This window comes from Mastomys coucha, unplaced genomic scaffold, assembly GCF_008632895.1.
Source record: "Mastomys coucha isolate ucsf_1 unplaced genomic scaffold, UCSF_Mcou_1 pScaffold22, whole genome shotgun sequence".
Classification (NCBI taxonomy): domain Eukaryota; kingdom Metazoa; phylum Chordata; class Mammalia; order Rodentia; family Muridae; genus Mastomys; species Mastomys coucha.
In genome coordinates, this window is record NW_022196905.1 from 81,179,832 (window position 1) to 81,206,804 (window position 26,973).

Sequence of the window (26,973 nt, forward strand, 5' to 3'; positions counted from 1 at the left end):
GAAATCAGAGGACAACTTTTGGGAATCACTTCTCACTTTCCACTTTTTAGTTTTAAGTGACCAAATTCTGGTTGCCAGGCTTGGTGGCAAGTTTCCTTACCCACTGAACCATCTTGCTGGCACCTTAATAGATTGTTTTGAACCACATTTCTCAATGCTGCTATCCAGGAAAGATGGGTAAGATTTTTTGGCAACAAGGGTAAGAAGACAGAAGTCGATTCCTTTCGATGCTCACACATTTTCAAAGAGAGGCTGCAGGAAGGAGGATGTATTCTTCATACCCACATATGAAAAGGCATCTAATGGTAGCAATAGCAGTGTGGTTGTGGCACTATTATTGGAGCCATAAATTTAGACACTTGGTATAGAAAATAGTTGCACTTGAGTGAGTCTGTAGAGCTTATTTTGGGAATCTTGAATATTTCCTAATGTTGATGAGAATCGAGTCTGACTTTAGAAACCCCGGGGTATAAATTGTGCTGATAATTGGTCTGAGTTGAACCTGGGGAAAGTGCTGATGTAATCACTCTTAAACAGAGTGATTCATCATCTAAACCTTACCATGGACAGTTCAGGCAGAGCAAAAAGAAGCCAACCGTTGAAGGAAGGAATTAAAGGAAAATCGCCTTAGTGGCTGGGACACGTGAAAGGGACTTTGGATCTTTCAGGAGAGGTTTGCTGAGTGGCCATATTCCCAACTATTTGAGTCACCAAATGGCTCCTGTTCTGTTTACAGAGAGCCCCCTTCCTTTTCATGCCAGGTGTATGAGGCCTTCCATCCCAAGCCTGTGTGTCCATGGCCTTTGTGTAGCTGCTCCATCTACCAATGTTCAGAACCATGGCCTGTCTTGTATGTCTCAGTTCTGGCTATTCCAGTCCCTAGATAGCAGTAAAGGCAAGTACAGTGGGGATGTGTTTGTGTTGGCTGTTGAGGAGCTTAATTGAGTTATGTATTCTGGTACTAATTTGACATGAATGTTTTCAATCTAGCAATTTAGAAACCAATTGGTTTGTTTTCTGTATAAATATGACATAAATGTTAATTTTAGAAGAGTTAGAACTTAAACATAAAAAATGAGGCAAGTAGGAAACATCAATAATTTTACATTGTAGAGGTGATAATTGTTAGCATGTAATGTACACTTACTGGGTACTTTTTTTTCTACATACATTATGAATTAGTCAACCCTGTAGTAACACAGTACCCAATTATAACTGGGGTAAACAAACAACAATAATGAATTTATTGGTTCTTGAAAGGAAGAGTCTGGATATAGCTGGACCTTCGGGAGAAAGTAATTTGATCTGAATAAAAGATTAGAGGAAGTTACAGAAAACAACCACATGGAATAACCAACCACCCAGGCATAAGGACTCAGTGCTTCAGAATTTTAACCAGGCAGACAAGCCCCAGGCTTGGTGCTTAAATTTAGAAGAATGGGGGTGCTTTTAAGAATTTCTTTTCTTTGTTTTTTTTTTTTTTTTTTGAGCTCTTGCCTTTTCTTTAAAAGGAATTTACCTGTCATATTACAAGTGTCAGATTGCAGGAAACCACATTCTGAGCTTTGTACTGGCCTGTTAAGTTCCTGTGGTTTGTCATGTCCATTAGGCTCCCTGGTCCTGAATTTGCTCCCACTTCCTAGTTGCTTGGTACTACAATATTTCATCCTTGGGAACATTAGGACTTGACACCTTGGCAGGCTATTAAGAGTGGCATTCCAGAATAAAGAGCTATCTTCTGAAATATGGTATCCCTATCAAGGGATATTAGCAGATAGAGAGCATTCATTGGGCCTCTTTTTGGAGTCCAAAGGATGAATATGTGCGAAATATCCCTTGGGGACCCAGAAAATACTTGGGAGATGGATTTTTCATTGGCTATGATGTACACCTGGGACCAGTGTCAGTTTCTTCTCTTGAGAAAGAGATACTTTTATAGGGTTCTGAACCCCACATTTTTAGGGCTGTTGATGATCTTCAGATGAATAATAATGTCATGGAATACTAACAATAATTGTTGTAAATGACAGCTTTCTGCAAGTGGGAGTTTATTAATGCAGAGTTACCCACATATGTTTAAAGTGATACTATTTTTAGTGATCTACTGAGTGATTTCATTTTATCGGGTAATTTGAAATAGAAAAAGTAGCCATCCAACCTACCTTTCTAGAGCCTCTTGCATGATCATATAGTAAGTTTTTTTTAGATTGGCTGAGGTACAGTAGATTAATGAGTAGATTACCCTAAAACTTGGGTTCTGTAAGATATTGTTCGATTCTGGTTTTATGGATTGCATAGTAACTGACTTCAGCTATGACTTCATCAAAGTGTTCACCTGATGGCTTCAGGAAGCTCCTCTATCTGGATTCTGTTTGATGTCTGATTTACTCCCAAACACCCTCTTCTTTGAGGGATGCAAGATGACTCTCCTTCAGAGCATTTAATGCTATCTACTCTCTCAGCAGGAAGTGTAGATGTATTTATTCCCTTACAGTTTCAGCAGAAGGCTGGCACCAGCTTACTTCAGCTGACTTGTAGTAGAAAAAATGGCTACTCAAGAACAATAGCTATGCCTGGAGGTTTGATATAGTCACCAGACAGACCTGGGTCATAGGAAAGTGTGCCCAAACCAATGGAAGAACTTAGAGGGACAAATAAGATGTTTTTCCCCAAAAGAAATCGAAGTTCTCTTTTCAGAAAAAGAAGTTAAAGGTGCTGAATTGCAGGACTAATAGCTGCTGGCATTGGTGTGGTTTAACCATTTGTACATTTGTAAAACTTTATTGATTTAATTATTTCTTATTAATGTGATAATGAAATTTGATGAATCTATATCCATCTATTTATCACATATCATGTATCTATCACATATCTTTACATAAATGTACTTTTAGAATTTTATAAATCATTTCTTGGTGGTTAAACAGGTTGTGGAAGCTTTAAAAACAACGATATCTACATTTAAACTTTAATCTCAGAACAAAAATGAATACTTAGCCCTAGGAATCAGAGGTTGAAGAGAGGATTATCAGTAAAAGGCCACTTAGCACATAAGGGAGACCCCATCTCAAACCAGAGAAACCACCTAACAACAAAAATGAATCTTAAAATTCATATTAAGTGTGTAAACCAGTTGGTAATAGCACATTGATAACTTGAATTTTTATTTATTCCCTTTCATCCTGTGGTTTGAAATCTGGTTTCACCAGTTTATGGACTTTGCTCAAGAGAAGGAGTAAACTCCAGAAGTCCTCGTTTAACCCACAGAAGGGAATTTGCATGGAGTCTTGCTCTTCGCAGAATGAATTGCTCGCTATGGCCATTATTCCTATTAGAAACAGTATTTTTTTGGTAGCCCTCAGGGTGGCCACAGTGGGATGCTTCCCAGTCTGAGAATAAAGGGCACATTCACAAATTGTTTTTGGTGGATAATGAACCAAATGTTCAATTAACTTACTTACTTTAGGTCTATTTCATATGCCAGGGTGATTTCTTCATCTTCTGAAATCTAATCTGTTTCTGTCTGGGCTGCTTACATGGCACCCTGACCATGTTTTTCTTTTGCTTAGTCTCATTTGAAAAACATCAGCGTGATGGCTAAGAAGTGGGCTTGGAATAGCAGGGGGGTGAGGGTATGATATAGGTATTTAATTTAATGCATAACACCTGGCACAGTGTAACTGTTACATAGTCCCATAACACCTGGCATATATAACTGTTAAAAGATTTTGGTTATTATTGCCTGTTATGTTGAAATATTTTTAAATTGTTTATTTTTGTGTATATGAATATTTTTGTCTGCAGTGTATATACAAACCACATGTGTGCCTAGGAACCAGGGAGGTCAGAAGAGGATATTGGAACTTCTGGGACTAGAATTACAGACAGTTGTGAGCTATGATTTGAGTGCTGGGAACTGAATGCAAGTCTTCTACAAGAGCAGCCAGTGCTCCTAACCACTGAGCTGTCTCCCCAACCTCACCTGGTACATTTTTACTGATAGGATTTTCTGTGTCATGTATTATCTCTTCACCTGTGAATTCCCAAGAACAGGGACTTTAGTACAAAATACTTTGTAATCTTTTATAGCATCTGGCATATATTAGAAGATAACAAATATGGTAATCCCTTCATAGCCACAGGTTCTCTGAGAGGATTTAACCTCCACCGATTGAAATTACAATGTCTGTGATAGTCGTATCTGATTAAACATCTACAGAACTTTTTTTATTACCCAGAACAACACAATGTAACAACTGTTTGCATGGAATTTTCACTGTGTTAGATGTTGCAGATAATTGAGGCGGGAGGGAAAGCACTGTAGTGGGGAGATATGTGCAGGATGTATACAAGTACTGTGCTACTTGATGAATGAGACTTCAGTGTAGGTTTTGGTATCTGGGAAGTGGAGAGCCTGAAACTACCCTCCTCCGAGTCCTAAAGGATGGCTGGCTATGTTACCAAAGTGGTGGTACATCATTTCTAGGTCTTAGTTTCCATTTTGCTCTATCCCATAATTTCCCAGGATGCACTTGAAACATCAGCCACAGAGAAGACGTAGACAGGAACCTCTCTGAGGATCTGGGGCAGCTCATCTATTGTTTATACTTTCGTTCCCCCATTGTCTTACGCATTCTCCATCTGTTCTTCCTTGCGTAACTTTACCACCCATTCCCTGAGGTGTAGGTTTCGTGAGCTGTTTGGGTGAGGGATGAGCCAGGAGGATTTGCTTAGTTGGCGTGTGCAAAGATGAAATGCAGCAAGGAAGAAAACAAGGAGGGGATGGTTTTTACATACTTTAATAGAGACATATACATTGACGTACATTGTCTGAGGGGTGCTTCTGTAATACTTTAATAGAGATATGCACATTGACATGCTTTGTCAGGATGGGGTGTGTGCTTCTGTATGTACTATACTAGGGACATGTACATTGACACAGATTGTCTGGGGCGTTGCTTCTGAGCATACTCCAAAAGAGATATACACGTTGAAATGCCTTGTCTTGGGAGGGGGGTTGCTTACAGCAGAGGAAAACACTTATTTATGGTGTACCCTGTTTACTTGGGACTCATTCAACATGAATGATTGCTGTGAATTCATTGTAGCTAATACAAGGGTGGCTCAAGAGGAAGGGAAGATGAATTTTGCTCTCCAAAACTTAGATAACTTCATTTAGAATAGAAGTTTGCCAATGGTTGTAGTCTTATGTACTTGGAAGTAGTAGAGGCTTAGTTAGCCATATCTAATTTATGAATTCAATGTAGAAAGTAACAACTGTGCGCACAGGTTTTGGTGATCTCTGAGGAGGGCGTATGAACACAGAGCTTGCTATCCAGGATGTAGGTGGCCTGGCTGAGAAATCAGCTCTACAAAGCTAGGCAACACTTGGCACATTGTGTGCTTCTTCTGAAGAAGGGAGTTGTGTGCCATTGTTACTGGGGTAAGGATAGAGGAGAGTCCCTTCTTCTGAGAAAGACTTATATGGGGTATTGGAGAAGTTAAGTTTCTTTTTTACTTACTTCTAAAATAATATTGTATTTTTATTTAAAAAATTATCTCACAAAATAATGGGTTTTCACCTGGATATTCATGTTTAAATGAGATATCTTCATTTAAAAATTTTAATTTATTTTTTTAACTTTTATAATCTTTCTGATATTATTTTGTCTTGGTATTTGAGAATTTCATAAATATATGCAATTAAGTGATCATATTCACTGCTCCCCCCAATTTGTCCCCTTCACCTCCTAATTTCCCCTACATTGTACCCTTCCAACTTTATATTCTTTCTTTATCTTTACATAACCCATTAAATATAATTAGAATTGCCTGTATATGTATGGGTCTATTAAGTCCAGTTAGTAATGTCTATATATGTATGGGTCCACTAAGTCCAGCTAGTACTGTCTGTACATATATGGGTTCATTAAGTTCAATTAGTGTTGTTCATACATGTATGGGTCCACTAAGTCCAATTAGTATTGTCCATATATGCATAGGTAGAGGCCTTCCACTAGAACATGAGAAATCTACTAGTGGCAACACATTAAAAGAACAATTCTCTCCCAGCCAGCAGTTATCAGCTGACAATAACTCCCCAGTAAGAGGTGGGTCCTGAAGATTACCTTCCTGTTCATGCTGGAATAATAGCCGGATTGATCTTGTGTAGATCTTGTTTGGGGCACCATAGCTGGTACATGTTCTTGAGTGCAATAGCCTAAAACTACATTTCACAAACTTTTTCCCCATTATCTGGCACTTTCTTATTTATTTTTATAATCTTTATTTGAAACCAACCCTGGAGCCAAGTAGAAACATTATATACAATACTATCTAGACACAAAGTCTCTATGTATGCAAAGTTTATTTATATTACACAACTTATCGATCTTAAATACAGTTAGAATGTACATTTGCATTCCAATTCTATCTGCCTCTTACAACTTTTTTGTCTCCTCTTTTATTAAATTTTCTGAGTCATGATGATGGTGATTATGGTGGCACTGGCGGTGGTGGTGGCGGTAGTAGTTAGTAATGGTGGTGATGATGGTGATGCCATGTGGTGATGGTGGTGGGTATTGTGGTTATTGTGGTAATGATGTTGGTAGGAATGGTGATGGTGGTGGTAGTGTTGGTGCTGATGATAGTGATGGTGCTGATGATAGAGATGGTGGTGATTGTGATGGTTGTGATCATGATGATGGTGGTGGTGGTGATGGTGATGATTGTGATGGTGGTGGTGGTGGTGGTGGTGGTGATGGTGGTGGTGTCATGTATTGAGAAGAATGGTCTACTTAGGTCTGAGCACTCAGTCTCTTGTTCTCAGCATTTTGACAAGTTTTGCACCCCAGATTGAGGGTCACCCTCTGCAAAAGAGAAGGTTCTCTGATCAAGGTTGAGAGTAACCAGTGTTTTGGGCATAAACATAAGTATTTAGAAAGCAGATTGACAGGCTGGCCACATAACCATGCCGCCTCAGCCTGACTTCTAACCATGATCATAGTGTCATGTGTGAAATTCCTTCCTCTGGAGCAGGCCTCAAATCCAGTCAGAATAAAGTCACCCCATAATAAAGGTACAATTCTTAACTGGAAAACAGAGAGAGGAGAGGAAAAATATAGAAACATTTCCTCTCTGGGGAGAAAAAAGAACAGATCAAGGAAAAAAAAGTAAACAGGCAGGCTCACTCTGGAGACTGCTGTGAGTCATGGGAGACAAGGTGGACATCCATCCATACATATGGCACCAGTGTGGTTTGAAGACAAACCCAGTGCCCATGGATGATCACCCTCCCACATCGATGGGTGCTCACTGACTGCCCGGATGAACCCTGAGGCAAGGGTCAGGCTCTCCAGGAATGGATGTGCTGACATATAAGGGTTGTCTTCTGTGGGTGCCGATGTGGGCAGCCTTCCTACCACATATTCGCCTGCCTTCTTGTCATGGAGGGCTTGGGCGCACTGGTCTCCTATTGATCCTGACAGTCAACTTACCATTCTTCACGCAGGCTCTGGCCAGATATGAATGCAATGACGTTGGAGCAGCCGGGGAATTCTGTAGTTGCTCAGAAGGCCAAAGTGTCTTCTGGCCAGAAGACAGAATTCAGTGGCAAAGGGATGTTGAGCACATGTGTTGATTTCACTTCTACAGTCCTAGCAACTGAGCTCTTTGTTAATTTGTCTTCCCTTTTCCCTGCGAACCTGTTTTCTCTTCCGATTCTCTTTCATGATGATGTTATGTCTTACTACTTAAGATCACAATTCCTTTGCATGAAATACAGGACAGTGTTCTGACATACACTCTACCCGCACCTTAAAGGCTGAACGGGTTCATTAGGTACATACTGTGTTCTCATTCCTGAAGCTTCTTGATTCAATGAAGCAAACCACACATACCTTTGGCAGCTTGCTTTCCTGTTTTATATATTTACAACTTGATATGACTCTCAAAGCCTCTATAAGTTATTTTTTTACTCTAGTAAGCATAGGCAAATGTCAAGACTAATTTTGGTTCTATAATCACCACCATCATCCCATGGTGTAAATAAAGACTTTGAAAAACAGAGACATTAATTAACATGCTTCAGGTCACAGGGCTAAGAAGTATGAGATTCAAATATAGGTAGTCCCAATTCCAGCATCTGTGCTCTAACCTCAGAACAATGCTATTTTTTCCATATCCATACATGCTCATATATGACACAAAATTTTGTAATTTTGCTCCCCAAAGGCATATTCTCCTGGATGTTCCTGGGTATATATTTAACAAATAAATCAACATAAATAGTGCTAGGCATAGCACCCTGAGTCAGGGTTATGTGACATTATTCTTCCATCCATTCTTCAGAAGCTTTCATGAATTACTGCCTCATAGAGTTTGCTGTTTGCCTACACTGACAGTGCCAGGGCAGAGAAGGGTGTTCTGTGGAGAAGTGCCATACAGGAATGTGATCTGCATGCAGGAGACTGTCATTTACAGTACAGAACATTTACTCTTCTCTGCTAGAAGTGAGGACAAGTCTACCTTACATCTTTAGGAAGGTACACGAAGTCAGTCAGTTATCTAAACCTATATATTCTCTTCCTAAATGCTACTTCTGCCTTTGGGATTGGTCTTTCTATGTCTCTCTGTTTGTCTGTCTGTCTGCCTATGTCTATGTTTGTACCTCTAACTCCCCTCGTCCCCTGCCCCCGAAAGGGTCTCACTCTATAACTCTGGCCATCCTGGAACTCACTATGTTGACCAGGCTGGACAAAGATCCACCTGCCTCTGCCTCCCAAGTGCTGGGATTAAAGGTTTGTGCCATTGACTCTTGGCTGCCTTTGGGATCTTTGATGTTGAATGGCAGCATCAAATTGGCCAGTTTTGTGATTGCCAGTTCTAGAAGCACCACACTGGAAAAGTGACTAAACTTTAGTAGTGTGAGCATCCTGTTCCTGTGGAGCACTGCTCAGATTCCAAGTTCTGCTCATCATTTCTTCATTGTCATGCCTTCCCTGATGTCCTCTAATGAAACTTCCTCCCAGCTTGTGATTAGAAAGGCATCATAAATAGTTTGCACAAAAGTCCTCAGATGTTTGTTATCTTCTTATGATATTAAGAAAATCTAGAACCATTTTTGTTCTAATTATAGAAATAAAACAAAGTTGTTGTGCTGTTCTGTCTCCATGTATTCACTCACCTTAATTTAATGTTCTGCAAACGCTTACACTTAGCAAATATTTTTCTCGGTTCATGTGTGAACATATTGATTTACTTAACAAATTAATCAATTGCTTAGTTGATGCCGATGTCCTCTATGTGCATGAGGAGAACAGCGATCTTTCTGTCAGAGTCCTATTTAATATGTAGAGCCTGAAGCTAAGTCTGTGAAGAAGACAGACAGTACTCAGTAAACATTGGCTGAATAAATGCATGAAGAGTAATAGATAACTTCATGATTTAGAAAGATGTAAATGGAAGAAAACAAGTGCTAGGAATAAACCCTTAACATTTAAAATATAGTTGTTAAGTGTAAATATGCCTGTAGAGAAGTGCTGTGCTTGTTCCAGTGGGGCACAGCTGGAAAAATGACCATGCATAGCAGGGATCCTCAGCATCTATGGGAAAAACTGCTTTTCTTCCTTGATCCTAAAACATTTTCAAATCATTAAGGTCTCTTGATGTTGGCTCAAAAGGTACTGGGAAATTTGAGGGGCATGTTACATTTATTTAGTCCTTAGTAATTTAAAACATTACAAGCATCAAAAGTGTAGTGAGCTGTCTTTTCATAACATCTTACTCAGTTAGTTGAGTAGTGCTTGAGTATTTACAGTGGAGCATCCTATGGAACAGCGTGTCTGTTCTGTCTCTTCATGGCCATTGTCATGCTCTCAGGCTTCTTAGTCTTGTGTGGTAAGAAACGGTCTCTGGATTTTCTTTAAGGTAGGGACGTTACTTTATTACAACTACTTTCCTCATGTATGCTGATGAGCTTGCCTTCACTAATTTCCAGTGTCTATCCAGAGAGTCTCATGTGGTGACTCCAAGCAAGCATTGTCAATGTCCCACTGACCTGCATGTTTTCTTTATATTTATTATATTTGGTTCAGATTTCTCTGCTGTTACCACCATCTTTTGTTTGTGTGCTTTACTTTCACTTTGGTTGGCCAGTTCCCCTTTTTTTGCATTATCTGTGCCAGGTGGATTTATCACAAGGAGACATGACAGTAACATAACCACACACTTCACTGTCTGTGTGTGACTGGGATCATGAGTGTTCAGTGGCCAACCACTGACAGACTAAAAAAATTCCATGACTGGCCAATGAGCAAAACTCCCCAATTGTTAGTTATGCAATGATTTATGAATTGAAGAGCTAGCAGCAAGTTTATACTGTATATAACTACAGTTAGTATACTATGTTAACTGAAATGTGAACTGCACTACTGAGTGACTAGTGTGATGTAAGTAAACTGGAAGCTGTAAAACATGCATGTTGGCATGAACAAAAACCCCAGGGCTGTCTAAACCCTAGGCTTTGACTTTAGCATCCATTTTAAGAAAATTTATTAAAGTAGGATTGGTTTCCCTATGATTGGTTTTTTTTTCCTTTTAAACTTACGTGGTTTACATGTCATGAACTGGCAACCTCTCCTTCATGTTTTATTTTCAATGGTATTTCAATTTCAATGCCTACAAGAATGCTTTCCCTTTGTTTGCTTCTCTTGTTGTGGGTTGGTGTATACATATGCGCTCCTATATTTGAGGGTATGTATGGAGATGAGAGGCCAACATTAAGTTGCATTCCTCAACTATTTCTCCGTCTTAATTTTTTGATATGCCATCTCACTAAATCCTGAATTTTCTTTTTTGGGCAGATTGGCTGACCAGCAATCCCCCACCCCTGCCCCTCAAGATCCTCCCATCTTCTCATGCTAGCACTAGAGTTACAGATGATGTACTGCCACTCCCAGCTTTTTATATCGGTGTTGGAGATGCAAACTCAGTTTCTCATGCTTGTGCTTCAGGAATGCGACCCACTGAACTACCTCCAAGCCTCATTTTTTCTAATAAAAGGGAATTGAAATGTAGATCCTGAACGTGCTGGGTAAGAACTCTACATCTGAGTCAGGTCACCAGCCCCTTCCACTTCATAGTTTCAGCCTACATGGTATTTTGTTGTATATTTGTGCCATGCTTTATTTAACCAATCCTCTTTTCTTGATATTTAGGATTTAAATTTTTCTCAATTATAAATGATATAATCAATTTTTTATTAAAATTTTTGAAATAAATTATATTTTTAAATTATATAATCTTAGTAGAAGCACTTCTGGCCTATAAAATATGTTTTGAAGGCATTTTCATATATTTCTAAATTTTCCTTTCGAGAGTATTCTGCTCATGATTCTACTAACGGCCAACATCTGGAGATGTTATTGCATGATTCCTATATACTGGCAATGTTTTTATTTTTTCTATCATTTTTGTTTTAATAGATAAAGCTCATATTTTGTTTAACAATAGGCTTTTGTTACTGGGTTGACTGAATTTATTTGTAGTATTCAAATTTTGGTTGAAGCTATCTTAATCTGTCTCATATTTCTATAGATTTCAGATGGTAGGAACTTGTGTGTTTTTCTAGGTTGTTTGGCATGCATATTTCTGCAGATTTATATATATGTTCATCAGTGTATAATATATATGAGTCTTGCTTTCACACTGATTTGCCATTCTTGGTTTTAGTCAGGCATATAAAGGAATCTGTGAGTCTTAGTTTTGTTATATGACCTCCAAGTGCTCCTCTTTCTTTTTCTTTAAAGAGACTAGTTCACAATCTGGGTAAAATTCTAGTTAATTTTTCATTACATGATTTCAGGAGATAGGGTCAAAAGGAGCTAGTAGTGCATTCAATTATGTGCTTAAGTGTGTTGGAAAATCTTCTCCCCACCCCCTCTCAGGTGTACAATATTTTACTTGGGCTTGTTTTTCAAGTGCACTGAAGTGGGACTAAACATTTTTTGGATACTGCCATTATGTGAAGAAGAGATCCCGTCTTGTTAAATATTCCTCCATCAGCTTTACAGTTACCCAGTCACGGGCAGCCAACAGCCTGTGAGGGCAGAGGGAGGGCAGGTGGTTGGCCTGAGGAATCTCAGGATTGGGGTGCTCTGTTGTCCCTCCCACTGCTGCTAGAAGAAGTGATTGGTTCAAACTGATTCCTGTCTCATCATCTTGGATAGGTCATAAGTGAGGAGGAGGGGAAGTCATGAGGTTGGACCTCAGCTCATCTGAGGGCTCAAGGGTCTTCCTCATAAACCAAACAAAACTAGACTTCTGCCTTTTTGAAAGAAGTGGAGAACCAAGATATAGTTTGGCTCATAAGAATAGAGAGAGGCTTTGATTTGCTTTAAGTGGAAGATAAAGGATGTCCACTGAAAATGTGGAAGGGAAGCCCAATAATCTTGGGGAGAGAGGTAGAGCCCGAAGCTACACTTTCCTCAGGGTTTTCCAGCCAGTGTTTAACCACAGTATCTTCACTTCTGCAGTCTCCCCGGCCGCAGAACGCATCCGATTCATCCTGGGAGAAGAAGATGACAGCCCTGCACCGCCTCAGCTCTTCACTGAACTCGATGAGCTGCTGGCTGTGGATGGACAGGAGATGGAATGGAAGGAGACAGCGAGGTGAGACATGGCCGATTGAATGCCGTGCTGCCCTGGGGAGGCAAGTGTAGAGCAAATGGATGATGAGCCTTGAGTGCTGCCTTCTCTAGCCTCAGCATCAAGTGGCTGACCCGTGTGATTAAAGAAATGGGTATTCTAGCTGTCTGTCCTTGTATGTTGATGCGGATGCAGGTTATCTCTTTTTCACTGCTAGAGCATACTTTATTAATGAGGGCTCCAGGAGTTTGACTTTTGTTGACAAGGATGTCAACCTCAACTTATGTGCTATTTAATGGAAAAGCAGAAGGGTGATAATAAGCTCTAGCACCCAAAGGCTGTGGCTGAGAAATTTCTGCACATCTCTCCATGTGTGTTCTTTAGTGATACTGTCTATTCCCAGAAAGAAGGAGTACTGAGGAGACAATTGTGGCTCTAAGACAAAGATGGTGGAATTCCAAGTAAAAACTCTGTTCTCATCTAAATCTCCAGCTGAAAGCAAGTGGCAGGCTCATCTGAACTTAGAAGTCACCTCAGTTTCGTTGTATATTCTGTTCCCTACTAGCCACATGACCCTGTTTCTTAATAGAATGAATAATAGCACTTAGTACATATGATACATATGTATGCATGTAAAATGTATACTATATAGATATAGCATTATATGACATGTATAATCATATCACCAATATTTATGTGGACATGATTTGTAAATTGTTCAACACTTTGCAGGTTTCTGAGATTTTAGGAGTCACATCAGAGATTTTCCCTCACAGGGATTCAGCTACATATTCTAGACCAAATCTCCTGCAACATGTAGTTAACCCTCTGCAGGATGCAACTTGAATCTCCAAGGATCCTGGAGCAAAGGCTCTTTCTTACTACCTGGTCCACAAGGATCCTGGAGCAAGCGCTCTTTCTTACTACCTGGTCCACAAGGATCCTGGAGCAAGCGCTCTTTCTTACTACCTGGTCCACAAGGATCCTGGAGCAAGGGCTCTTTCTTACTACCTGCTCCACAAGGATCCTGGAGCAAGGGTTCTTTCTTACTACCTGCTCCACAAGGATCCTGGAGCAAGGGTTCTTTCTTACTACCTGGTTCCCTTTGTTCCTCTCTTAATGGAATGAGGTTCCCACTCCCACAGGTTGGGAGGCCTTAGTCTAGTGCGGGTTCTGCTGTTCCTTAGCTAGCTCAGCACATGCTGTGTTTACTCTTCCCTAGCCTTAGTCTCCTAGTTTGCCAAGGGAGGGTCTTACAGGATTCCCTATCCTCCAGCACCATGCATATTTTCTTGCTCTAGAAACTTTTTCCTTTGTATATGTTGGTGTACTCAGTCATGCCTCTAATGGCTCCTTTGATGATTCTTTTTGTGTTGAAATTTTTTCTAAGAGCTAGCGTTGATAGAACACATTGGTGGCCTTTTTGTTTGTGTTTGTTTCTTGCCAAATGTTTACTACCCTTTAATCTGCATGACCCCTGGTCTCAGCAAGTGAAGAAGTGACAGTTAATTGTGCATGCCACTCAGTGTGGAATGAAATGCTTACGGTATTTTTAGCTTTGATTCATTTTGGTCCATGGAGGATGCCAAGTGTCACTATGTAGCTCAGGCTGGCCTTGAACCCATGGTGATTCTCCTGCCTCAGTCTCTTCAGTACTGACATTACAAGGTTGAGTTACAATACTTGGCCATATAGGATTCTAAAGAGAAAGGTAACCTCATGTTCTTTACCATCTTTAAAGTATAAAACATACTTTAAGGAAGTTGTGTACTATTTTGGTGATGCAATCCCAGAGGGACTCTTCTTCTATAGAAGGGTGTCGGGAAGCTGTCCAGGGAGAAAACTTGAAATAGCTTCTATTTAGGGATCATTACAATTATTATTAACTACATTTCTGATATTATTATAATGTTTTCCTCATTATATGAATTCATTCAAAGCCAGAGGCAGGGTACCACCCTGTTCTTCTGCTTGCTATGGTATTCTCATAGCCTTGAAGTACCAGGGTCATAAAAGATTCTCATAAATATGTGTTGAGTATGTTACTAGTGGAGAGAAAATTGCTTTGAGAATAACTATCCTTTGAGTTTTTTAGTTAACATACAAATTAATAGTTTTCATTATGTTTTCATACTTATATATAATTGTATTTTGAATCGAAATAAGTGTTTTGAAAATAATAGTTATCAACTCTTTCTACTGGGTGGGACAGACTGGAGGTAACCCAGCACATCAATGCTAACGGTCAGTGGAGGACAGGGCTTCAGATTTCAAACGGTTTCATAAGTCTGCTGATGGCATCTGCACTCCTATCTCTATACTTCCTTCCTTCCTTCCTTAACTGGCATGGAGTAATTGGAGGGCTATTAGCAGTCATGTAATTAATATAGCCAGACCTGCTCTTCCTACAGATTTCTCCATCTCTTATGTAATTTCATTTTCTCGGGTCCTCTGGCCAGAACACCTGAGTCTTCCTTGCCTTCTACCTCACTTCCACATGTTGTCTGATCTATTGATCTGGCTCTCTGCAGTACTCGGAGATTTCAGCATCTCACCATATTTCTTGTTCAATGCTGCCTCAGGGCTGGTTCAGGATTTCATCATCTCTTACCTATATGACTGGGGAACCTCCAATGAATTGGTCCTTATATGTGCATTTATTTTGTGTATAGACGCTTCACCCTGAGTTACTTGAATAGCCTTCTTTCTCTTCCTCTAGTCTAGCCTGCTAGAGCTCTAGTGTATAGTTGTATTAGTCTTTGAAGGACTCTGTGCTTACCACTCCCTTGTCCCCCAGACACCCCTTACTTACCTACATGACTTGCTCATATATCACCCAGACTTTTGAATTGAAACATCACCTATACCTTTTATCCCAGGTCCTCTATTATATTCTTGACCTTTGCACTTCTCACTATCTAGCCTAGTATCTACCTTGTTGTCTTGTCTTTCTAATAGAACTAAATCTCTGTGAGGGCAGGGTTTACACTTACCTTGTTCAGCAGCCTGTTCCTTATGCCTAGAATGACCTGCTGCACAGCCATACTCAGGGAACAGGGATGATGGCGTGAATGTGCAGAGACATGAAACCTTGGTTCTCAGCGTGCTGTCCCTTCTGCTTTCTGTGGAATGGTTTGGCAGTGCTTGTACTTCTGGGAATATTTATATTTTCAGTGATCTGTACTTGTGACACACACTAAATCTTTTTGTAGTGACATTTGACTTCCATCTGTGATGTGGATTTTCCAGCCATGATAAAATTACCAACCCCCTATTAAAAGGTCTCAAACCTCCCAGATGAATAAAATGAAGAGCGTAGCAGAGATTTATTTCATATGTGGTGCTATGGCATGAATTATCTTTTTTTTTCTGCCTAGCAAACATATTTGACTTCATATTTTCTCCTCTGAAAATCCCAGTTGATAGACATTTTGTTCAGGCTGTGTGTGGCAGGGTGCTAGGAACCCAGGGTCTCACACATGCTAAACAAAGGCCTTACCACTGAGGTACATGCACTCTATGAAGCACTGGTGCTGGTAAACAGTCTTATTCAAAGAGAAAACTCTAGACTTGTCAAACTAGATGTAGTTTCTCGTATGGACCTAGACCCAATGCCATTCTTTCCCCCCTTTAAGGTCTTGTACTTCTCAGTTGACTGATGATTTTTATTTAACTAAGAATATTCTACAATAAGCTTTGGCATTACTGTGGTTTGAGTTCCACTTTGAGAAATTTCAGATGGTTCTACTCAAACGATGAAAATGTTTTCAGTAATAGATGAGACGGTCCCTTTGGTTCTGAGATATCAGGAATGAAATATTACCAGCAGGAGAAGTCTGTACTTAAGTGGGATTTAAAGAGGTGGCCAACTTTGGTTTCTTCTCTTGCATATTTTGTCTGTTTTGCCTTTCCTATAAGGTAAGGTAGAACTTTGAAATTTCCAGTGGCTTTTCCAAGAGTAAACAGTGGCTATGCAAGGGTAGACTTCTCATGTTGGATGAGGGTGTATGACTGATGAAGAGACAGTGTTAGTTTTTTTAAAGGGTACTTTCAGAATCTGTAATCATTAGCAAAAACTAACATTGAGGAGGACTGCAGTAATTAAATGGGATCAATTGAAGTGGGTAAAGAAGCCTGTACTCTTCACTAAATATCCACTAAAGTAAACCTAGCTGGGTGGCCTGTGACCATAATCCTCATCCCTGAGAGGGAGAGTCAGGACTATCAGAAGTTCATAGCTACACAATGAGTTTGAAGCCAGGCTGGAATGTATGAGATTGTGTCCCAAAACTAAATAAAACAAAACCAAACTGAAACCAAACCGAAACAGGAACCTATTAGAATCAATTCTCAGGTGCCCAACGCACACAGATTAAGGAGTGGCCCCTAGTCTTGCTTAGATGATGGCTCAAAGTTGTAAGGAAGGGACGGAGTTTTCTTTCTTCCTTCACTTCTTCAGGTGAATTAGGATTAGCTCCTTCAAAGTAGTTTCCTTACTTTCAGGTTACCCTTAGTGGGTTTTCAATGTCCAGAGAGAACACCATCACTATTGCTTGAATATATGTAAAAGATCATCAACACCACGTAATCCAACCTGTGCTGCCAAACCTGCTAAAAAAGAAAGCTGTCACGAGTTCTCAGAAACATTAGCCAACAAAGGAAGAGGGCATCGGTGTGTCATGTTCAGGAACACGACGCAAACTAATGTTTATTTGTGCTTCGGTTGGGCATGCCGACCCAGATCACCTCTGGAAAACCTCTTTTAAGGTCATGGCCACAGAACAACAGCTTGCACTTTACACTGTGAGTTTGCCATCTCCGGAGTCTACAGGCCTTTGGCTTTCTCTGGCAGATTACTCTGGGAAATTCATTGTTGGACCAAATTTATCTTTTTTTTCCCTATAAGTAAGTATATTATTTAGGGAATCCAATCACCCTTGTAATTAGATGTTGTTATTATCTAGGTAATTATATGCAACACTTACCATAATATCTAGAGATTTATGAATTCTCCTTAAAATAGCTTTTATTTATATAGGTATATACTAGCATTGACTTCTTTTATGTATGATGAACTATTTTTTAATTAGCAAGAAATTCATTATTATTACATCAATAGTTTTACACAGTTGGATTGTATTCTAGTACAGAGGTCATGAGGATTTCCTGCTATGAAACTGGCAGGTTTTAAAGTTAGAGGTCTTGTCTTTACTTAATTATATTTAATCATATGATTGGAAAGTTGCAAAATTTAGTGATTCCCAGTGGGCCTTCTGTTTCTTCAACAAGTGAGTAAAGTGCTCTTTGGTTGGCAGCCACTCAAAGTGTATTCAACTGCAGAGTACTTTATCATTATTCTTCTAAGACCTTGGAATAAATAAAATTCACCTAATAAACTGCTCCTCCAAGGGTACAACTATTTTGTAATCATAAGCATTTAAAAAGTCAGCTTCTAAGATTAATTTTCCTGTAGCATGTCACGTACTGAAATGAAGAAAAAAAATGCCAGAAACCATTGCAACCATGTAGCTATTCATAGTTATTGTGAAGGGTCGGTGGTGGCTTTCAGTGCATGCCACAGTGAAAGTGTCTGGTTTTTTTTTAAAACATAATTACATGGGTCGAAAGCACCTTTGCAGAATGTCTGGTGCTCGGATAGTCTGAACTTTGGTCTTTCTGTCTTAGCCTTCTTTTTAATGGATGTTGATTTGAATTGAGGAGTGTTGGTGCTTTGTTTTTCAAGTTTGTCCTTGATGTGTGAGGAGCGCGCACAGTGCATGCACTGACTCTGGGATGAAAACTATCTACAGGAAATTTAAATGAGCAAATTGGTATAACCATCCTTGGAAATAAGTAGAGCGGTAGATTCATTTGATAGGCATTATGCCAGAGTCCTCAAGTACTGTTAGCTATGCCTTATACCATCATCAGAGCATTCAATATTAATGGAAGTTGAAGAGCAATGGATGCTAAAGTTAGGCATGAGATAGCACACATCCCTTAGGAATAGACAGAACTGTAAACAGTGGTCTAGCTGGGAAACTCCACTTCTTTTCCTTATGGTAATCTTGACCTACAGGGTAGGTGGGATCCATCAGGGTGAGCAGGACTCTTCTGAAAGTCCAGCCCAGTTGGAAGTTATGATTTCTCATTGTTCTTGAAGAACTTACCCTGATTCCTTCCTTAAGTCAGTTAGTCACCAGCAATATACTCTGTAGAGTGGATTAAAGGGAAGGCCAGAAGAGATTCAGTGAGTTATGCTCCTTTTTGAAAAGTTTCTTACAAATTTATTATTTAGCTAATTGAGGACTGTCTTAGCCTATTCAGGCTGCTCTGACAGCATACTGTAAACAAAATCTCTTACACACAGCAGAAACTTGCTTCTCTTTGTTCTGGAATGCGTAAAGTCCAGGACTCAGGGCTTTGCATATTCGGTGTGGTGGGGCCAATGTGCTCTCTGTGGTACTTCCTGGTTGCAAAAGGTCTCGCCCTGGGTACTAGAATTTCAACATACAAAGCTGGGAGTGGTGTCTCTCCCTATAATCCCAGCACATGGAGGCAGGAGGATTGCCACGAGTTCAGGGCGAGGCTAGACTACAGAGTAAGAATATCTCAAAAATCCAACCCAACAACAACTACCCCAAACCTAAACCCCTAAGATTTCAACAACTACCCCAAACCTAAGCCCCTAAGATTGCAACATATAATGTAAACATACTTATTATTTATTTATAGTGTATGTGTGCATGTGTGTGTGTGTGTTTGTTTGTGTGACTCTAATGATTAGTTCTCATTCATGCTATAAGGTTGGCAATACAGGTGGACAGCAACTGATAAATGGGAAGATAAAGGGTTTTCCCATGGGATAGGTCTCAAGTTGGGCCAGTCATTGGTTGACCGTTTGCTCCGTCTCGGCTCCATCTTTGTCCCTGCATTGTTTTGGGGTGTAAGTTTTGTAGGTGGGTTTTTGTCTTTATCTCTCCACTAGGGGGGGTCTTGTCAGGTTCCATATCTCCACTTCTAGGAGTCTCGGCTAAAGTCTCCCCCACAGAATCCTTGGAGCCTTCCCCATCCCAGGTCTGTGGCACATCCTGGGGGTGGGGGAAGAAAGTTAAGGAGAAATGAATGAAGCTGTCTGAAACATTGCACATTACAGTTTCTAGATGATCCTTGCCATTTATCTTGGGCTTAAGTTCTGTTATCCAAGATTCTTAGCTAGCGAGAATATTCTTAGAAAACCACAACAGGTGCCTACTCTATTTTCCATAGATGGTCTATTTCTAGGTAGGCCTGATCTGATACCATATACTATGGACTCCTCAATCTCCTGGAGTCTGATCTTGGGCTATGCATTAATTCAGAAATAGTAAAACTGTTCATGGAACAACTTCTGCAGCATGTTTAAAGATTCTGTGAGAAAGCAGGAAAAGGTGCTGCCCAAAGTTAACAGTATCATAGTACGCATATGATTGTTTGTGAAATAATCTACTTTCCTTAATTGTTTATTACTGTCTTGCTTATAGCCATGAAAAACTGTAAGTGTGTGATGTAAAATTGTCATTGACTTCTAGCTCCTTCTATTTCTCTGGAAGTAATTCCAACCAAAGAGGAAGAGTTCCAACTCTTAACAACACATACACACATAAGAGGGGCATAATAGAAGTTTCTCATTTTGTTTAGAAACATGCTTCAATTACTTCTATGGAAATAAACCGAGACCAGTTTTGAAGATTTAGGGTGTCTTTAATGATGTTGTTGACCTTTAAACTTCTTAGTTACTTAAGTTATTATTTTGAGAATTGCATACCTGAGTACTGTATCTACACTGTTTTCCTCCTCTTTCTCCAATTCCAGGCCTTCCAGTCTCTCCCCCCCAGCCCCTTCAACTTTATGACCTTTTTCTGTACACATTATTCTGTTTAGCTTTGCTCACAGGTACACATGGTTAGAGCTGTGGCTTTTAAATTCTAGAGGGAAAAAGGCCACTTGATGGTTTTGCTGGGTAGAGCATACAGGGTAGCAGGGTCTCTAGTACTTGAGAGGTTGGATATAGATGTTACCATTGACAGGGAGGAGCTGCCTGGTGTGAAGGGCTTCCTGGGAGGGGCATGGAAGCATATGGGAAAATGCTTCTGAGTCAATGAGCATTGGGTGAGATAAAATTCCTAAGCTTTTCTTTGACACTGTGGCTGATCTCTTGATCTGTTTTCACTTGTGGTCTTCTCAGGGAGCTTCTTCCCCTCCCTGGGGGTTGATAAGAGTTCTATAAATAATACAGTATGCAGAGCTTCCTTTGATGCCTGCCCTTTGTTCTCATCTGCAGAGAGTTAGGTGAGTGTTTAGCTTGTTCTAGGAAAATGGTTTTCAATCATTAAACCCTTGGGTGAATGAAACAAAAATTTAACCCCGTCATGACCATTCCAGCATCATTTGGAGGTTTGATGGGCAAGGCAGACGATGATCACGGTAGTAGTGCGTCCTATTTCCTTCATCTGTGTGGTATGACACATGAATTATGAAGCTTCCAAGTGTGTTTATTTCCCCCTCCAACTTAAAAAAATTTCTTTGCTTTCTCCGCTTTCTCCATTTTCAAAAATGTCTACATGTCTTAGAAAGCAGAAGCTCTGAGTGAGGGTTGTCTGTTCCAACGCAGAGGTCACTAGATCATTGTCATTAGAGTGAATCTGTGGTCCACTGAGCTTGCTCATTTTAAACATATGTGGAGCCTGGCTGGAGGGTACAGTTGCTATTAGCATCTCAGTGAGAGGCACATATGCCAGCTGAGATAGAGATATCAGATGAAGACATGGTAAACATGGATCTCATTAAGTATCAACAACTGGGCATTTTCCATTGGAGATAAATGTTGCTTCCTTGTTGCTACTTAATCTTAAACAAACCTACTCTATAAGATCACAACAGAATGTTGGCAGAGGTGGCTAGTTTTATAATTATAGAAACTACCTACTTGGAGAATTTTTTCCTTTTTTTAAAAAATTATTTTACTTATTTACATTCTAGTCATTGCCTGTCCCCCTCTCAGTCCCTCCTCTCACAGTTCCTCATACCAGTCCTCCTTCTCCTTGCCTCTGAGAGGATGTTTTCCACCACCAGACCTTCCCCTTTCCTGGGGCCTCAAGTCTCCTGAGGATTAAGCACATCTTCTCCCACTGATACCAGACTAGGCAGACCCCTGCTGTATATGTGTCAGTGGCCTTGGACTGACCCAGTATGCACGCTCCTGGTTGGTGGCTCAGTCTCTGGGGTCTCCCTGGGGTCTGGGTTAGTTTAGACTGCTGGGCTTCCTATGGGGTCACCATGTTCCCTTAGCTTCTTCAATACTTCACTTAAATTCAACCATAGGGGTGTCTGACTTCAGTGAGCTGCTAGTAGAGCCTCTGAGAACAGCCGTGCCAGGCTCCCATCTGTAAGCACATCATAGCATCAGTAATAGAGTTAAGCCTTGGTGCCCCGCATGAAATGGATCCTAAGTTGGGCTGGCCATTGGACCACCTTTCCTTCAGGCTTTTTCAATTTTTGTTTCTGCAGTTCTTGTAGACAGGACCAATTCTGGTTCAGAAAATTTGACTGTGGGTTAGTATCTCTGTCCTTCCACTTGGGGCCCTTTCTATTTACAGGAGGTGGTCAAGTTCCCTCTCCCCAGTGTTGGACAGTTTGGCTAAGGTCCTGAGTCCTGAGAGTCTTTCACTTCCCAGGTCTCTGGTACTTTCTAGAGGGTTCCCCCACTTCCCACCCCCAGAGGCTGCTTATTTCCATTCATTCTCTTGGCCCTCTGGCTTCTCTCCTGTCCCTTTTCCCCCCTCATCCCCTCTCCCACCCAGACGACTCCTTCTTCTGCCTTCCTGTGATTATCTCCTCCCCTCTTCTCATCTAAAAATCACTTAAGCAATCTTTTTTAGTGATTTCATGGTTGTATGGGGAGGGGTTTGTGGAGGTTTACTTTGACTTCGTTTGGTCCATTTTTTTTTTTTTTAAGAGAACGTGATCAGGTGATTCGATGTATTCCTGGCAGTGACAGAGTTGATGATTCAGTAAGTTATTGAGGCTGCATTGCTATTGAGAGGAGACATCCTGAAAAAGCTGGTCAGGGCTGTGGGCAGGGGTCAGAGCTACCTTCAGGGAAGGAAGGTTGCTGTTCTTCTCATTGTGTCTCCCCCCATCTCATCTTCCCTAGGTGGATTAAGTTTGAAGAGAAGGTGGAGCAGGGTGGGGAGCGGTGGAGCAAACCCCATGTGGCCACCTTGTCCCTGCACAGCCTGTTTGAGCTGAGGACATGTATGGAGAAAGGATCCATCATGCTTGACCGGGAGGCATCTTCGCTCCCACAGCTGGTGGGTGAGTATGCCACTTCAGGTTGCTGCCACTGTTCAGGAATGGCCTTCAATGCAGAAGCCTGCTAGGGTAAGCAGGGTTGAATAGTCTCTAGAACACTGGTTTTTAAAGGCTTGTGTCATGAAATGAGTGATTTGTGAAAAACTTGACAAATAACTAGCATTAAGAAATAATACCCATCTCTGGTTATGGTCATCGTTATTATTTTGGAACATTTAGATTTTTTTTTCCGAATGTGTTTATCAGTCTTTACAATTTTGTGGGTTTTTTTTTTTAATTCTTTTTACATTGAAGATTGTATTTAACATGCATGCATATATTAGTTCCTCTACTTATTAGTGTGCGATTAACATTTTTCATATATAACTTATGTACATGTAGGATCATTTGTGTGCATGTGAATGGGTGGATGTGTGTGCTTCTGTCCACGCATGCGCATGTGGATGCCAGAGTAAACTGTGGTTTTATTTCTCAGGAGCCCATCCCTTGTTTTTTGAGAGTATCTCTCCTTGACAGGAGCTCACTGAGTAGACTCAGTAGGGTGGTCAGTGAAGCACAGCAGTCCTCCTGTTTCTGCCTCTCCAGGGCCTCTTTTATAGGTGCATGCCACCATGCCCTGTTTTCTTTTATTAACATGAATTCTGGGTATTGGACACAGGTCCTTAGGCTTGCGTGGCAGTTATTTGCATACTGAGCCATTACCTCACCCCAGATGAATATTCTGGCTAAGGATCCTTCTCACTCTCCTATATTACCTGGCTCTCTGGACAAAGGCTTTTAGAACTCTTTGACCTTAGCTGTTTCACTGGGCTTTTCTGCACCTCAGTTACATTTTGTTCAAAATAGAGTTTACATCTTACAGTGGAAATCCTCCACTTCCAGGGCTGCTGTGAGGGAAGGTGGTGTCAAGTTATTTAGTTGTATGTAGAGAACGCTGTGGGGCAGGATGCCAGCAGCAGGACCCCATGGGTTAGCAACTGTGTGAGTCAGGTTACATCAGTGCAGATGATCTTACATCTCACCAGAGCTTGTGGAATTTCTCTGCATGAAATCTCACCATTTATTCCTTCCACTGAATGTATGTTGTGCTCTCTATGAAAATAAAAATAATAAAAAGATCTCACTGGAAGGAGTTCTTTTCGTGTGACACTGAGTGGTACTGGTGAAGAAATACTGGGATCACAGTGGGCAGCTTTAACGAAAGGCTTCCTCTGTCCGGATTGGTGATCATGGTCAGAACATGTCACCACAGTCTGGGAAACTTGGTTTCCTCTTCTGTGCAAGTACTATTAAGGGGACATGTCTGATTTTCCTTTCCCGATTCTATGATAAAATACCATGATTAAAGCAGCTCAGGGGAAAAAAGTGTATTTTAGGTTATGATTCCAGGTTATAGTCCATCATGACTAGAAAGTCAGAGAGGCAGGAGTCCGAGAGAACGGGTCATGATACATCCATCCTCAGGAGCAGAGATCAGGGGATGCGTGGATACTTGAGCTCAGCTTGCCTTCTTTTTCTCTAATCCAGGATCCAATCCTCAGAATGGCACTGGATGTTTTTAGACTGGGTCTTCCCACATCAATGATGTAATAGAGACCATCTACTCCAGACATACCTATCCACAGGCCAATTTAACCTGTATAGTTCCTGCTGTAGATGCCCATTTCAAGTGATTCTAGATTGTGTCAGTTGAGCATTGAAACTGACCGTCACAGAGAACCTTTCAGAGTTGTTGGGAGAATTGAGAAAGGTTATCAGACTGCCGGGTTCATACTTTCACCCTAGTGTAACTAGCTATCTAAATTTTCCTACATGCCACCTACAAGATAACTACATGAAGTCTGATTTGAGGTTGGCATAGAGATGGTTGTGATTTCATGAGCAGAAGGAAAACATCCAAAGACTATTGACTGAAGAGATGGAAGTAGTGGGACATCCATTTATTCCTTTTATTGATTGATTGATTGACTGATGTTTTCTGGTCTTGGAGCTGATCAACAGGGTGATGAAAGTTTTAGACTTAAACTTCTTTGCAAAGCTGTCTTTGTGCTCTTTAGTCCCCTACTGAACTACCTTAAAGTATTCCTGATCCCCAGCAAGTCCCTCATTGTGCATACACAGCAGAAGACAGAGACCCACATTAAATCCAACCCTCTTTAGCCAGTGACCAAAAAGGGAAGCTCTGACATCTGCTACATGTAAGAAAGAGTAAGCGAGTGTTTGATGTTCTTGCTTAATTTCCCATAACTTTTTTTATTATCGGCTGCGGACTCGTTTCTAACCTCCATGAATTTACTTTGAACATTTTCATCCCATGTTAAAATTAGACATCACTAGGTCACTTTGAGGTATCATCACTCACTAATATGTTTGCTCCACAGCCCCTGGGGCAAGGAGGCAGAGTGCCAGGGCTGTCATTCTGGAGCTGATAATTCAGAAAAACAGTTCAGAGCAAACCATACATCATGAGCCAAGGAAAGAGAAGAAATAAAAAGCCCAGCTTTGCAGAGGAGAGTAAACAAGTATAACCTGATAATGGAAAAAAAATCCCCCAGAAGAATTCAAACCAATGGAGAGTAAACTATGAACCACAGAAAACCTTTGCTTTGTTTTAAACAACGGAAGGCAGCCTGGTGATGTGAGGAGCTGTAGGCATTAGCTCATTGCTATTATAATCTTTTTCTTGTAGAGGATGGAGTGGGGGTGCATATACTGGTCACTAATTCTCAACTGGCCGTTACTTGCTCCTAAATATCATGATGGATTTTCTCCCAATACGCCAATTTTACTTCAGAAAATGGGGTGGGAGGATAATAGAGAGTGTGATTATATCCAACAAATATGAGGGTGATTCCCAGCCGTCTTTGTGGTCCATTTGCTATTGCGCCTCCTCATTCTCCTGAGAGGCAGAGCACCTGCACATCCTAGGCCATGGCAAGCAGCTGGACAGGGCCCAAGCCAGGCTAGAGGTGGGGCGTCATTCTTACAGTGACGTCAGCTTACCTGGGATTCTTTTCAGGATCCCTCTGTGCTTTTAATTATTTTAAAAGAATCCCTTCTGTATTTTAATAGAAAAATTGTCTTTGAAGCATTACAGAGGATAAGACATAATTTCCAGGGATTATTTTAATAGGTTTATTATTAGCACTCCATTGTAACCCTACATTTAAAGGGTGTCACTAACATATGAAGTCAAGTTCATGGAATTTTCTTCCCCTCTTTTGTTTAAAAGAAAAAGCTGTAATCCATTTCAGGTATTTAGCACAATGTGAAATGGATGAGAAAAATATAGCTCTATTTTTGGATCTCATTCATATATATATATTCATGTATACATACACACACATACATACCCTGAGCTCTGTGTTGACAGATGTATGAGTTCTGTTGTTTCTTGTTTTTTTTTTTCTTAAAAAACTTTATATTTTCAAGTTTATATTTTTTGTTCTTTCTAATCTTAAAATTGATATATATCCATTTAAATATAATCCACCAATACTTTACTGTAAAAATAAATCCTTCCTTAATTTTACCACAAAACAAATGTTTCCTAATCTAATTTTGTCTATTTATCATCTCAACATTTTCTTATGCTCTGTTTATGTGCATGTAACTTTTTCTCGAAATGGAATTTTGGTACAACATATGTGTGTGCGTGTGTGTGTGTGTGTGTGTGTGTGTGTGTGTGCGCACATGTGAGTATGTGAGTGTAAGGTATCTTCTTTGTCACTGTTTGTCTTATTTCCTTGAGACAAGCCCCCTCCCTGAAGCTCCTTGAAGCTCTCTGTGACAAGCCGCATGACTAGTGACTTCTCAATGTCTGCCTGTGTCCATCTTGTAATCTGGGGCTATAGGCATGCGCAGCCATGTGTCCTTAATCTGGGGCCATAGGCATGCACAGCCATGCCAAGTGTTTTATATCACCTAGGACTTGAACTCAGGCCCCCATTCTTGTGGAGCGAACACTCTATACTG

At 40.5% G+C, this 26,973-nt stretch overlaps 1 protein-coding gene across 4 annotated transcripts in view; it reads left to right on the forward strand.

The window, feature by feature from the left end:
- Slc4a4 (solute carrier family 4 member 4) overlaps positions 1-26,973 on the forward strand; it is a 335,690-nt gene that overhangs the window by 122,509 nt on the left and 186,208 nt on the right. For all 4 annotated transcript variants that reach the window (XM_031342972.1, XM_031342970.1, XM_031342973.1 and 1 more), the window contains exons 4-5: positions 12,534-12,669; positions 22,841-23,001. In XM_031342972.1, the coding sequence (XP_031198832.1) occupies positions 12,534-12,669; positions 22,841-23,001 (297 nt within the window). The remainder of the gene's footprint in view (positions 1-12,533; positions 12,670-22,840; positions 23,002-26,973) is intronic.